Genomic DNA, 14,792 nt, shown 5'->3' with positions numbered 1-14,792 from the left:
TAGTTTTAGTCATGTCCTCTTTCCCACTTAACCTCCATGCATGAATAGTGTGTGTGTTTTATGCCTAATTTATTTTTCAAGTCTTCATTTAGAATCAAAGGAAAAGAAATGAGGATTGTTACAGGAACTTTCTGAATTCTGCACCATTTCAAAAATAAAAAATAAAAAGGAAGAATATTCATGGGTTCCAAACAAGACCTCTCGTGAAACTTGGTGTCGAATAATTACGAAAAAAAAGGTGTATGACGTGATTGCCGGGAGTTGAACACGGTTATTAACAAGCCCACAAATAGCTTCAAAATTAGTGTGATAAGGCCTAATTTAGTTGCTGTCTTGATTGAGGATTAAACTTTAGACCTTCAGTCGAGTAAATATTATTAAATTGCTCAGTTGAGTTAGCAAAGAAAATACAAAGAGAACAATACGGATGAATTCCAGCATCATGTAATGCTCCCGACAAACTCCATATGGATGTTCCAAAGGGGCACATAAAAAAATTGAAATATTTAGTTTCGACGGAATTTGTCCAATATCACTCTCCTCAGTTGTAAATCAAACTTTGGGGAGTGACTTAAACACCATTGCACAATCCCTCTTCCTTTTCTCGAAATGATCTACAAAAATATACCCACTCTGATTTTTAATATTGACGTTTAACTATTCATCTTATTTATTTTTTTAAATATAAAAATACAAGATTTCTTTAATAAAAAATAAATCAAAATAAAATAAATAATATTTGCATAATTTTTTAGTAAGAACAAATATAGACATAAAATCGGAGGAAATAAATCCTTACTGTGGACAAGGCCCACCAGAACACCCTTGCTTCTATATGAGCCTCACAAAACTCGGCCTCCAAGCAGCATGAGCCCATCAGTAATGGGCTCGGCCTGCTAACAATAGATGGGCTTTTATCAATAACAATTTGGGGGCCCACTGGTGGGCCCAGGGCCCATGTGCGTATCTCTACTATACATCGCACTCGTCTCGACGCAGCCCGCTTCGTTTTTTTTCTCTCCCCTCGCTCGCCGGAGACCAACCGGAACCGCCGCCTCCGCCGTCAAGCCCATCGGCGCCGGCCATGTCGGTGAGTGCCCCCGCGACCGCCCCCCTCCCTCCCTCGCCCCCACTCTCGGTTCTCCCCACTCCTGCCCCGCTCCCACAAAACCCTAGCGTTTTTAGCCCTCGGTGCTCCTCTGATCCGCGGGGGGCCTTGCGCAGATCTTCGAGTACAACGGGAGCGCCGTGGTGGCGATGGTGGGGAAGAACTGCTTCGCGATCGCCAGCGACCGGCGCCTCGGGGTGCAGCTGCAGACGGTCGCCACGGACTTCCAGAGGGTGTTCAAGGTCCACGACAAGCTCTACATCGGCCTGTCCGGCCTCGCCACCGACGCCCAGACGCTGTGGGGATCTCGAATGCTCTCCGGTTTTGCTTTGTGCGCACGCGATTGGGTTGTTTCGAGGGGTTTGGGTGTTTTATTGCGCCCTTCGTGGTTGTTCGCAGGTACCAGCGGCTGGTGTTTAGGCACAAACTGTACCAGCTGCGGGAGGAGAGGGACATGAAGCCGCAGACATTCGCTAGCCTCGTCTCCGCGCTCCTCTACGAGAGAAGGTGAGAATCGCTATCTCTATTTGCAGGCATTCTGCTATGACGATGGCGTTCAAATATTGATTCGTGTGCAAGCAAAGTGGAACCATTGTATAGCATGGGAATTAAACATTACTTTACTGGGTAGGATTCAGTGCGAATTCTTTCTTGCAAGCCTTGTATTATGTTAATCCTTACCTGGACATTGGTAAAAAAATGATAGAGACTGGGACTTGTTGATACTATTCGGTGGGACTGGTTGTTGAATTGATTCGCTCTGATCTGTATGGCAAGGTATTAGCCATTCAGCTTTGATTCTCATTGTGCTGAAGCCTCTGTACATTTTTTTTTTGTTACGACACATCCTTTACATCAAATGTGATTCGCAAATCCTATCTTTCAATTCTTGAAATGTATAGGGCAATTTTGTAAAATCTTTCAGTTATTGTAAGTTGACAGATCTTTTGTTGTATTTTGTATTTTTTTCCCCTGTCCATTAACTGAAGTGAATAGCTTAAAAAATTCTTCCATGGTGTAGGTTTGGACCATACTTCTGCCAGCCAGTTATTGCTGGGTTAGGAGATAACGACGAGCCATTTATATGTACGATGGACTGCCTTGGTGCCAAGTATGTATCAATTATACTCCTGGTCTCTCTCTGACTCATTTAGCCATTTGCTGACTATTCTATTGTCCAAGTTCAATTTGATCTAAGGATCTGAGCATTACTCCCTCCTTTCCATATTACAAGATGTTTTTATCCTACCTAAATTCATCCATGGATCAATAAATATGTTTTATATACGTGTCTAGATTCATTAGCACCCATATGGATCTAGAAAGGGTTAAAACATCTTATAATATGAAATGGAGGTAATACCATGCACTATGTGTTATTGGCAAAATGATAAATGTTGCAAGAGTTGTCCCACTTGGGAATGTGTGTAGGAGTCAATAACGTAATCCTTGACGCTTCTGGTTTAGTCCAATTATTCAAGTTGAATCTCAGGTTAAGTTTGATTGTACTTGTCATTTTCATTCTTTGGCTCATATGCATAGACCTATAGGTCATTTAGGTGGGTTTGTATTGGTTGTAGGGTTTAACACCGGCCCCACAACAAGTCACACTGTTAAATTAGATGGTATATCTGTATTACTTCCCCAAGTGTAGCCTATCCTCCTCTTCATAATAAGCCTCTAACCTCTTAATAACACTTAATAACATTGTAGCGTTTTATGATACCTGCTTTCAGTTTGTAAATTGCTGTTTTACGTTTTACTGCCTGGTCTTTATACTACATCCGTTTCACAATTCAAGAATTTCTAACATGCCTGGATTTATATGGATGCTAATAAATCTAGATATGTATACCTACAATATACATTAATCAATAGATAAATCTTGGTATAGCTAAAATGTCTTATATTATGAAATGGGGGTGGGTACATCTTAAGGTCCAGTCTGATCAAAGGTGATTCCTGTATGCAGGGAACTAGCGAAAGATTTTGTGGTTTCTGGCACTGCTTCAGAATCACTATATGGTGCTTGTGAATCCATGTATAAGCCAGGCATGGTTAGTTTCTTTACACGAAAGCTGTCTGCAGGATGATATTTTTACTGTGGTTATCTTATTGAACACTGTAAACATGACATTTTTTGTCACAAATTTTGTTGGTGAAGGAACCGGAAGAACTATTTGAGACAATCTCACAAGCATTGCAAGCTTCAGTTGATCGCGATTGTCTGAGTGGCTGGGGTGGCTATGTTCTCCTCGTGTAAGTTCTGTATATAAATTGTGTTTGCGCCTGCACGCAACATGGGAGTTCAGATGAGGACTCTCATGCCACTGATGCCCTTTCTAAAACTCCAATTTGATCTCCTGTCTTGTTGATTGCAGGACTCCCACGGAGGTTCGGGAGAGTGTGATCAAGGGAAGGATGGACTGAGTACTCTCCCGTAGACCTAGATCATGTAGGAGATGATTTCTGGTTTCCTTCAGTCACCTATCCTGTACAAGTACAACTGCCTACAGAACTAGGAAAACCTATGTGGTCTATTTACTTCCCAAGAAACATCACAGCATGAAAGATATCTTGATGCGTTTCGGTGTTCCAACATCCGCTCCTGCATTCCTATCCAACATCCAGAAGGTAAACACACGCATGTTGCATCACGACCGTGCAAGAAACTGCTGCTGCAGCCGCCACTGCAATTTTCTTTTTCTGAAACTGGGACTTGCATAATTTGCTTTTGATCTGTTTGACATGTCAGCTACACCTGCTCGGAATGATGGTTCCCCCTGGATTTATCTTATCATGGCTGATAGAATGTTTGGAAACAATTGTTTCAGTTGGGGATAGGGATCAGTGTTAATCCCATCATTCATACTTCCTCCGTCCTAAAATAGTTCATTTTTTAGTTTTTGATACAATGTTCGACTCCTCATCGTATTTAATTTTTTTGCAACTAATACTTTTATTGTTCAGTTGGGGATAGGGATTAGTGTTAAATCCCATCACTCATATCCACACCAAGTCGCCGTCACTTGCCTCATCTCTGCAACTTGTACGCAGAGAGAGAGGGAGGGAGAAGTCGCCCGCACGAGCGGCTTTCTCCGTTGCGTCAGCCGAGCCGACCACCCGTTTCTTTTCCCCTCACCGGAAGCATTCTGTGATTCTGCTTGCCTGCTGAATTGATTGTTATGGAGTAATGATCCCTTTGTTTTGTAGTGTTTGTCCGTACTATTCCAACATAATATAAGGAAAATAATTGGAAAACGACCATTCCTTTTTTTTAAAATTATTGGTTCGTCCTTTGGATGGAGGCTAGTGATAATAAGATCTATGAGCCTCCAGCGATAAATATGTTAACTGGAAGTGCAAAGACGTATGCGATTGATAAACCGGAGAACCTCGCTAAGATTTTACTAGAATTGAGCCAACACATGCGTACCGTCGACAGACTGAACTTCACTAAACTAGTCTGTGTTTTACAATGGAACATTGAGTTATATTATTGATTATTTTATATACCCATTCAGATATTGAGTTACAGTATATTATATATTGATTATTTTATAGGTTATTGGGAATGGATAGATCGAGTAGAAAATAAAAGTTGTTTATTTGTTATGTTTTTTCTCGTGAACATATTGTACTGCTCGTGAGGGAAGCAGTTGGTTTTTTCCGGTTTTCATAGGGTGTGAGAACATCATGTGCACTACATCTCTTCTCTACATATCCGTACTAAGGTGTTCTTTTATCATAAAAGTTTTGAATTTTCTAGATGATTTTATGATAACTATACGATGGTATAAACGAATTAAATTAACTATAATAAAATTTAAAAAGATTATTTAGAAAGATCAGATGAATAATTTTTCTATAATTTTTTTACACGAAAATAGCTTGACAAGCGTATTTGCTATAATCCATAATTGATTGATGATGAGAAAATAACATGGTCTAAATACACAAACCAATTTGTGTATCGTCGGGTAGTCTGATAAGCATATCCGCTATAATCCACACTAATCCTTAATTGATTGATAATGAGAGAATAACATGGTCTAAATACACGAACCAGGGCTTGTTCTTCCTCCTCGCTTGCTTAAGCCAGATTTTCTTGTTGTTATTCACACCAACGTTTTCCGAACCACTAAATAAATGATATGTTTTCTGTAAAAAAATTTATAGAAAAGTTACTTAAAAATCGTATTAATATATTTTAAATTATTTATAGCTAATAATTAATTAATCATGTACTAATATTATTACGTTTTCTATGCCGGATATCTACGATACAAACGAACGCGGCCCCAATTTGAATTCATATCTACATAAGTCTGTCGTTTTTAATCTTAGGCATATCGCAAGTAAATAACATTTAGTTAGGAGCAAATTAAGATGAGTAATGTGCAATAACTACATCTTAATTTCCTCGCTGGATAGGATATTAGTATATATTGTGAAACGCATACCATTTTTTAATGACAAAATGAAAACATTGACATGGGGGTATGTCCCTGTCACACGTTACGTGACCATGCCATCGTATCATTTGCTTGATCCATTCTTGCATAGACTTTGCGTTACATATATACGATCTTTTGCGTTGCAGTATTGCACTGCATCATCTCGCCATTTTCGCAAGCTGTGTCGTGGTGGTGCGGTGCCATGGAAGGGATGAGCAAGCTGGCCGGAGGAGGAGGGGACGTGAGGCTCGTCGGCGCCGGAGACGACGGCCGCCGTCGCATGGCGGCCGCGGCCGCGGCGGCGCTACGGTTGGTCGAGCTGGACCTCATCGGCACGGTGGGCGCCGCCGTGTCATCGGCGCCGGCGCATCTGCTCGCCGTGGCGCCGGCGGTGGAGGAGAACGAGGAGGACGGGGAAGGCGACGGCGACGACGGCGACGGCGAGCCGCGGCAGCTGTTCGCGTGCCACTACTGCCGGCGCCAGTTCTACAGCTCGCAGGCGCTGGGCGGCCACCAGAACGCGCACAAGCGGGAGCGCACGCTCGCCAGGCGCCACGCCGCCGGCGCCGGCGCCGGCCACGCGCCGTCGACGTTCGCCATCCACGGCGCCTTCGTGTCGCCCTCGCCCGGGTGGACGCTCCCGCCGCACGGCGGCGAGGCGAAGGCGACACCGCCGCTCGCCGCCGGCGACCGCGAGCTGCGGTGGTGGGACGGTGGTGGAATCGTCGACTTCCCGCGCGACGGAGAGGATCACACGCGCCTGCTCGACTTGACGCTAAAACTGTGATCTTGCAATGCAAAGCTTGCTTGCTTTGCTTGCAAGTGTTAATTAAAACACACATGGACATAATTTTGCTGCTCAAAAATGACCTTCTTGTAATACTTTCTTCTTGCATCTACATTCTTGATCATGTCATGGCCTGCTGATGTATATAAACACTAAGCTACCATGTAAATTTTGCAGCTATATGTTTTTACTATGTCTCAGATCAAAATGTTTGCCATGTAACCAGACTGCATGAGGCATCATGCCATTTAATTTTCTGAATCTTTCGAGTTCATCTGAAACTAATTAGCCCAGTGATCTTCTGGAAAGATGAGTGATCTCGCATAAGATCAACCTACAGTCTACACAGACTGTACGCTTTGTGGCACTAAGCTTAGCTATAAGTTAGTACAAGTTAATTTCTCACAAAAAGTAAAAAAAAATAAAGAAAGCAGATGATCCATGTCAAACATAGCTTATCGAAGGAACACTCGTGCGCATGCTTGGTTACGTACATATTGAAAGAGACTGACGCCGTTTAATTCCTCCCCTTCCATATTACTCCCTCCATTCTTTTTTATACATTTTTATACAGCATCGTTAACTTTTGAATTTATATTTGACCGTTCGTATTATTTAAAATTTTAATTCAAATATATAAAATTAGAAGTCATACTTAAAGATTCTATAATAAATTATATTATAATAAAATAATTATTAATTATATAATTTTTAATAAGATGAATGGTTAAACATGACGTAAAAATCAACAGCGTCATAAAAAAATAGAGTGAGTACTTTCGTCTTGGTTCCATAGCATTTGTCATTTTAGAAAAGACTTATGTCAAACATTTATACCTTTAAATGTAAATAACTTTTGAAATATTTATTTAAGAAACATTAAGACTATATGTATAGATTAATATTTAGAAGTACTTCAATAAAATCACATAAATATTTTTCAATAAAGCATATTTTTCTAATGGTTTCACCCCTATAGCACTCTAGCTTGTTCCCAAGTCTAGTAGCGCATATATTTATTAACATAATTATATATATCGCCGTAGAAAAACAAATGATGAAAGTGGTATTTGAAGACCATATTTTTATCCAAAACAATAAATATATTTAAACTGGAGGCAGTAATATCTTATGGGCAGAGTTGACAGTCGATATCTAGGAATATGACTATGTGCATAATTAGTGCTGATGCCGAAAGCTGTACTACCATTACTGGTAAAAAAAAACAGAAGATGTGTACACGCATGCATACATTTTAATTTTTAAAAATAGGTACACGGGCTAGCGAAGACGGGGTGCTACAGATATAAATTAACCAAATGGATCAGATATGCTAAATAATGTAACTGTAAACGTATTTAAGCAGCTAAATTAATCAAGGGTTCGTCACATGTACCTGATGAGATAGATGAGATAATCCGTGGAAAAATTAAGCTCCAGCTTTGTACTACTCTTTGTCTGTAGCTTTGGGCTGATCCATCTCTTCTGCTCCTGCAAGAAACCCTAGCTTGCAGCTTAGCTAATTCAAACGGCACAGCTAATGCAGTAATTAATTTGGGTGACAGAGCTGCTTGGTATGAGCAGAAACCAAGCGACATGCCGGGATCTTTGTGTCATCATGTTGGATCTCGTTTGACAATTTTGCTAGCGACGTTAATTATAAGTTTATTGGATTTACCGGTCAGATCATAGTGTTAATTGCAGATTAAATGGGAAATTGATTTGCATATGTTTTACGTCTATATTTGTTTGAGATTTCATTTATAAAAGAACTAATTCATTTAGTGGTTTCTCGTTTTGCTGCTCAGATTTTGTTATAGAGATTTGCTCTGGTACAACAAAAAATATCTCGAAGTACCGATACCACATGACACTATATCGTTTCCTATTATTGGATCTAACTAATCAGGATGAGCATTGTTAGATCCAATAATCAGAAACGATTTGGTATACTGGTACCTCGAGGTACTTTTTGTTAGACGGGAACAAATCTCTTTGTTACGTGATACTTTAAAATTTCAAACAAGCAAGATTTAATATCAGAAAGGAAAAAACTTTGAAACCTTTAAACAACGTTTCCTAAGGGCCCGTTTAGATCCCAATTTGTTCTTTCCTAAAAACATCAAATCGAATATTTGGACATCTAAATGAAGCATTAAACATAGATGAAAGACTAATTGCACAGTTACGGAGGAATCGTGAGACGAATCTTCTAAGCCTACTTAGGCCATGATTAGCCATAAAGTGCTACAGTAACTTTTATATGCTAATGACGGATTAATTAGGCTCAAAAAATTTATCTCGCGGTTTCCAGGTGAGCTATGAAATTTGTTTTTTCATTAGTATCCAAAATCTCTCCCAACATTTAGTCAAACGTTTGATGTAACACCTAAAAGTTTTCTTTTCACGATCTAAACATATCTTAGAATGACCGAGTGAACACCATATACATAGTTATGTATCCAAAAGTATTTGCCATGCATGAATCATAGCTGAAGTCAGAGATGTCACAACCGACACATGTCCTCCTAATCTTAATCAAAGCTCTAGATGGGGGAGGACATGACCTCAAAGCCTCAAACTAATGGGCCGATATATAATACACCCTTCCAGGTTTGATTCGAGATACTCCCTTCGGTTTATATTATAAATCACTTTGAGTTTATCATAAATCTAAATTTACAAAGAAAACATACTGGTATCTACAATACCAAATTAGTTAAAACAGGGGTTGCTCTCTATTTAAGAAAGAGCCTATGATATAGTTTGACTCTGTTACTATCCTAATAATATCTATTAAAACTCCAAGTAACTCCAAGTCATATACTGTAACCAACTTTTAACACATATTTGTCATAAACCAAGATCAAAACGATGTCATAAATGAAATATGGGACCATACTCCCTCTGTCCAAAAAAACGAATTCTCTGGTTTCCGTGTCCAACGTTTGACCATCCGTTTTATTTAAAAAAAATTTCAGAAAATTAGAAAAAAATAGTCACACGTAAAGTACTATTCATGATTTATCATCTAATAAAAACAAAAATATCAATCGCAAAATTTTTTTGAATAAGACGAAGAGTCAAAAATTGAAGGTAAAAAGTAGAAAATTTGTTTATTTTGAGATGGAGGGAGTACTCATTAAGTTACTCGCCTATATTGTGACTGAAACATGGAACCTAAGACCTGCCATTGAACAATAATCATCTCTGCCCTACCTACAGTAATCTTGAACAATTCATCTGATCAGCATCAGTCCTGGATCGATGTTAATCGAAGTAATTCACATTGTACAACTAGAATTTTTATTGTTTAAAGTGCGTAATGTGAGAAATCGATCAAGCAAAACTGGTCTTTTGTTTTCACCTTCATGATGATATTTATCACAAAGTGAACTAAATATTGGTGTTTATTTCTGAAGGCCTTTTATCACCATCTCCAGACCAACCTATTGAGATGCTGCAGAAAAGAGAAACATGACATTTACCACATGCTTTTTTCGAGCTTCTGTTAATTTACTACTGTGTTTTGTCATCTGTCAATTTTGCATGTGATGGACTAGTCACTTAGTTCTTTTTTGTGTAAATAAAGAAATCATATTTTGTTGATAGTGCACAATTGTACAAAGCTAATTAGTGTTAAGACAGTCCCTTCAACATGGTACATCATTCGCGCACACTGCACAAGTTTGTACACCAAAATTGATATTTGTGAATTTATGAATTAAATTGCACATATCTTACACGTCCTCATACCATGAGTAATTTATTTTCTTTTTATCATAGAAAATACATTTATATTTCCACTAAATATCGAACAAGCCAAACATTTTAAAATAGATGGTGTATTACCAATTTTAACCAGGGGTGGATCTACCACCGGGGCTAGATGGCTTCAGCCTCATACCCAATCTGCGCCATTGAAGTCCCCTCTCCTGCAATAAAATTTCTGGTATTAACAAAGAGAAGGAATGACTAAAAACAGTTCTCTTTTGTTCAGCCTCTACTAATATTTTTCTAGATCCACCACTAGTTTCAACGTATTTACAGGTATATATTGCAATGGAATTTTGCAGTCTCTCTGTTTGCATGTCATAATTCACACCGATAACTGGACTCACACGTTTATATATATATTCTTACGTATATATTACAAACAAGATAAGAATAAGAATTATATATATGTATGTGCGTGCATGCATGCCATGTATGTAGGGCAACATACACACGCATCGCTGATTAAAATTTTGTTAGCTCGTGTGCAAGGGTTATAATATCATGCTTTGCATTTTTTTTTCGCTGGGCATCATGCTTTGCATTTCGCTCATTCATTTGGTCATCCTGTCACCTAACCCCTTTATCCGGTTATTTTGGTTGCATCGAATCGTATCATCACCTGCATGATATTTTTATTGTTAGCTGACGAGGAGACACATCTCAGTAACGTATGATTTTTGTTTTTTTTTCTTTCCTTTTTCACTACTAGCACATCTCTTCTACTACTAGGACTGAAGCTTTTTTTGTTCCCTAAATAAAAGAACTGAACTTTTTTTCTGATAAAATGATATAGATAGATTTTTTTATTTATTAAGTGTACCTTTAAATATTTATTTTAAAATAAACTGTCCAAAAATTTATTTCCAAAATCTATATCAGACACCTACATGGCAAAAAAAGCACCGCCACGGCAAAAGACTATGGCATCAGTATTATCTTACCATGCCAATGGAACGGCCTGACTAAACAGTGTGGGTTTGAATTAAGTTTTAGTAGTTTTGTTTTCAAAAATAAATAATCACTCCGGTCAAAAATATTAACCGCTTAAAACAAGATTTAATAAAACCTAAAATTTTCAACAACCAATATTATGTTAAAACAAATTTATGAAACCAAGTAAATTTATGATATTATGATAGTATCTCTCAACATTTAAAAATCTATATATCATTTTTTTGTATTTAAACTAACCACTTAAGAAATAATCGGTTGTCATAATTTGAAAATTTTTAGCCAAATCTTATCTAAAATGACTTATATTAACCAAAGGGAGTATTAAAAAGCTACGAGAAATAAACAAAAACGATATCCCACAAACAGTGAAAAAGGAGGAGACGAGAGCACTCGGCCCGGAAACGGGCCCATTTCGTGCTTGGGCCGAAAGAAGTAGTCCATACGTATTTGGGCCGGGCCGGGGCGGGCCGAGCCGCATCCAAAATAGCTGGGGCAGAAGGCGACAACGGGAGAGGGAGAGTGGGAGGGAGATGGAGATGGGCGGCGGGCGGCTGGAAGGCGAAGCCGGCAGCGGCACCCCTCCCCCTCCTCCCTTTTCCGGCAAAGCAACGGCTCCGCTTTCCCCTCCTCCCCTCCCCGGCCGCAACCGCCATGGCTTCGTTCGCTCGCTCGCCGGGAAGGGGAAAGCCAGCCAAGCGAAGCGGTCGCCGCGTGGGGGAAGAAAAGGTAAAAAAAATAATATTTTTGCGGCGAAGGGCAAAGTGGGGGTGGGGTGGAGAAGAGAGTGGAGGAGAGGAAGGTGGGTGGTGGCGGCGATGTGGTGTTGCGGGAGAATCCATCGGCTTTGGTGAAAGTTGGTTACTGTTGTCAGTTTTTTTTTTTCACCGTTGTAACTTATGGATAAAATAGATGGTGTCGAGGCCGTGCGCTTTTGGGGCTCTTTTTGGACCAACAACGTGAAGGCTGCGGAGCACTGGGGTTTGAACTAAGCCTGCATGTTTTTTTCCCCTCTTTGCATGCGACTAACACTCTTGTCTCTTTACGTTTATAAGTTTTAAATTTTCAATACTAAATTTAAATTTAAAGTTAATTTTAAGGCTTTTTTACATAAGTTTATTTTTCAGTCTTGATTTTTAGATCGCTAAGAATATATATAAATTTTATTCATAAATTATTTTTATTTTCATTTGAAAATATGTCGTTCAATCATCCCCTAATGTTTTGTGGGATAAGTAATGCCACGAAAAACGTAGCAACAAATTAGTATATAATAAATTAATTAGTATCTATAAAAATTAAAAAATAGATTGATACGATTTTTGAAACCAACTTTTTTATTTAAAAATTTCATAAAAAACATATCATTTAATAGTTTGGGAAGCATGGACGTAAAAAATGAGGAGATTTGGGTTAGTTAACCATAAGAAATAAGGAGACCTCTTATAGTCCATTCGTTTCATATTGTAATTTATTTAGCACTATCTAGATTTATATATTAATCAATGTATATGGTTTGTATATATATTTAGATGTATTATCATTCATACAAGTCTAGGCAAGTCCTATTAACGGATGGAGGGAGTACATGCTACATGTACTTGTAGCAGTTCAAGTTAGTAATAACATCTACTCTCTTTGTAAAAATAAGTAGAATAAGGTCATCTTTGTACATGTACCTGCTCTAAGTAATCCACCCATCTTAAAATAAGTAAAATAAGGTCATCTTTGGCTTCTCATATCGGTTCCAAACTAAGTTCATCTTTAAACAATCATTGTATTAGAGTTTTTCAAATTAGAAATAAGCATATTGAAATTAGATGAGGTTGAGAATAATTATACTAGGATTTGATAAAGTATGGATACTGTGGTTCTTTTGGAGAGGAATAGGGAAGAGTTGGTTTGGTTTGATCAAACCAAACTTTAGTAACATATGCTAGTACGAGGGACAAATTCACCATTTTAGGTCGGTTTCTCTCTTCAATTGGACCAAAAATAATAAAATAATATATTTTTAATTGGTGTCCTCGGGTATATTACTAGTTGTTTTGAAAGATGTTCTCTACGTATGTACCGTTCACAGCAAATCACACAAACTTTGAATGTCTTTAACAAAATTTGCCTAACAATTAGGGACATGGAGATCATTTTACTTAGTACTAATTTATCTGAAACTAGTACTAATTTATCTGAAATTAACCAAAGTAATCACTCATTTTAGGATGGATGCAGTATAAATTAATTTATTAGAAAATTATTTAAATTTATTTTTAACTTCATAATATTCTTTATTTATACATCCAAAAGTTACACAAAAAATATTCAACTATATTCGATAGCACTCTCTTCTTCTACAAATGATCTAGTTTTAATTTTGTTTATTTTTCAGAATTGATCAATGTATATCACGTGTCTATCTGGATTTGTTGTCGTATTAATGGATATCGCACGCCCCGAGCATGCAAACTTTATGCATGGCTTTTATTTTGTTCTCGTATGGAGGTGTCTTCATCTTCACCTTCAAAATAGGGATGTCAGGTATAATTCAATGGGAGGTAAATTTGGCCTTAAGCTTTGTTATTATAAATCCAAACATGAAGTACAATAGATCACTAGGGCACTTATAATGTTAGAAACTACTATGTTTTCTATACTTTAGGACATCGTGTCAAGAAACTATCTTGTTATCACATGATCTACTTATCTCTCTCACAATAAGTCTTGTTTTACGTGAAGACACTAATTCTAGTTTCTTTATTTTTAGTATCACTCTTCGATAACCAATCTGATATATCATCAAATTACTTATGTTACAGAGTAATAAACTGATAGAAACTGGTCATTGGTCCGAGTGCCCTGCCGGAGTCCGGCACAGCAAGTACGAGAGAGTGATCCGACGTGGCGTGGAGATTCGTGCACTGTTGCTGGGGATCTGTAGGGCCAAGGGCTTTGGTCATGATTGTAACCGTGGGAAATTGAACTTTGAAAAGAAGCTCCCCGTGATGATTGCTTCCAGGAAACCACCGAAACCGCCAAAGCCTTTATTTAACTCTCACCGCACGCTACTATTCCACGCTAGCTTCCGATCCTTCCCTTCCCTTCCCCCTCGCCCACATCTATCCGCTTCTAATTTAAAACGTGGAGATCTTTTTAGACATTTCACTTGAAATTTCACCGAATTTTCTGTCTCTGGATTGTGGAACAAGGCAACACATAATTACTAACGTTGGGTTGTTTTTGTTGATAAAATATAAAAACATATCTAATTTTCTGGTAGCTATTTAATAATATAAGCAATTAAAATAATTAATACAACATTGAAACTCTACTCTACCTAGATAAATAATAAACTTATATATATATATATAAGTGTAATTTTTTTTAGAATATGCATCGTTTATCGGTTTGAGAAGCCTGTCTACAAAAGGTAAGAAAAAACCACAAATAATATGATCAAAAGAACACCCACTAGGTAATGTCTAACTATGTAATACTTAGATAGCTATATTTGCTATGTTTTGAAATCGAGAGAGTGCATATGAACGACTGAGAATATTCAAGCTACTTACAATTCCACTGTTGATCACAGACCCGAGAAATCAACGTTGTTGTGTACTCTCCTTGACCCTTACCGGCGAATGTGTCACCGACAACCATGATTTCAAGAATTTGATTTTATGCTTAACAAGACTTCTTCGAGGAGAACAAAAGA

At 38.1% G+C, this 14,792-nt stretch overlaps 2 protein-coding genes and 1 long non-coding RNA gene across 3 annotated transcripts; 2 read left to right on the top strand and 1 right to left on the bottom strand.

Annotated features, from left to right (window-relative positions):
• The first annotated feature begins 1,012 nt into the window (after positions 1-1,012).
• LOC102703842 (proteasome subunit beta type-3-like) lies at positions 1,013-3,668 on the top strand. Its single transcript, XM_006648315.3, has 7 exons — positions 1,013-1,090; positions 1,225-1,406; positions 1,508-1,615; positions 2,130-2,219; positions 3,081-3,165; positions 3,273-3,367; positions 3,490-3,668. Exons 1-7 carry the CDS (start codon positions 1,085-1,087, stop codon positions 3,536-3,538), a joined length of 615 nt encoding a protein of 204 aa, XP_006648378.1. The 5' UTR covers positions 1,013-1,084; the 3' UTR covers positions 3,539-3,668.
• A 2,099-nt stretch (positions 3,669-5,767) lies between these two features.
• Positions 5,768-6,560, top strand: LOC121053561 (zinc finger protein KNUCKLES-like). The gene has a single exon (XM_040521015.1). The coding sequence runs from the start codon at positions 5,768-5,770 to the stop codon at positions 6,350-6,352; it is 585 nt and encodes a 194-aa protein (XP_040376949.1). The 3' UTR covers positions 6,353-6,560.
• Positions 6,561-9,485: 2,925 nt separating this feature from the next.
• LOC107303599 lies at positions 9,486-11,874 on the bottom strand. Its single transcript, XR_001549557.2, has 3 exons — positions 11,527-11,874; positions 10,205-10,287; positions 9,486-9,812 (listed from the first exon to the last, which is right to left on the bottom strand). It is a non-coding gene; the product is annotated as an uncharacterized LOC107303599 (long non-coding RNA).
• Between the last annotated feature and the right edge of the window lie 2,918 nt (positions 11,875-14,792).

The sequence above is a fragment of the Oryza brachyantha genome, chromosome 2 (assembly GCF_000231095.2).
Source record: "Oryza brachyantha chromosome 2, ObraRS2, whole genome shotgun sequence".
Lineage (NCBI taxonomy): Eukaryota > Viridiplantae > Streptophyta > Magnoliopsida > Poales > Poaceae > Oryza > Oryza brachyantha.
This window is presented reverse-complemented; position numbering and strand designations above follow the sequence as displayed.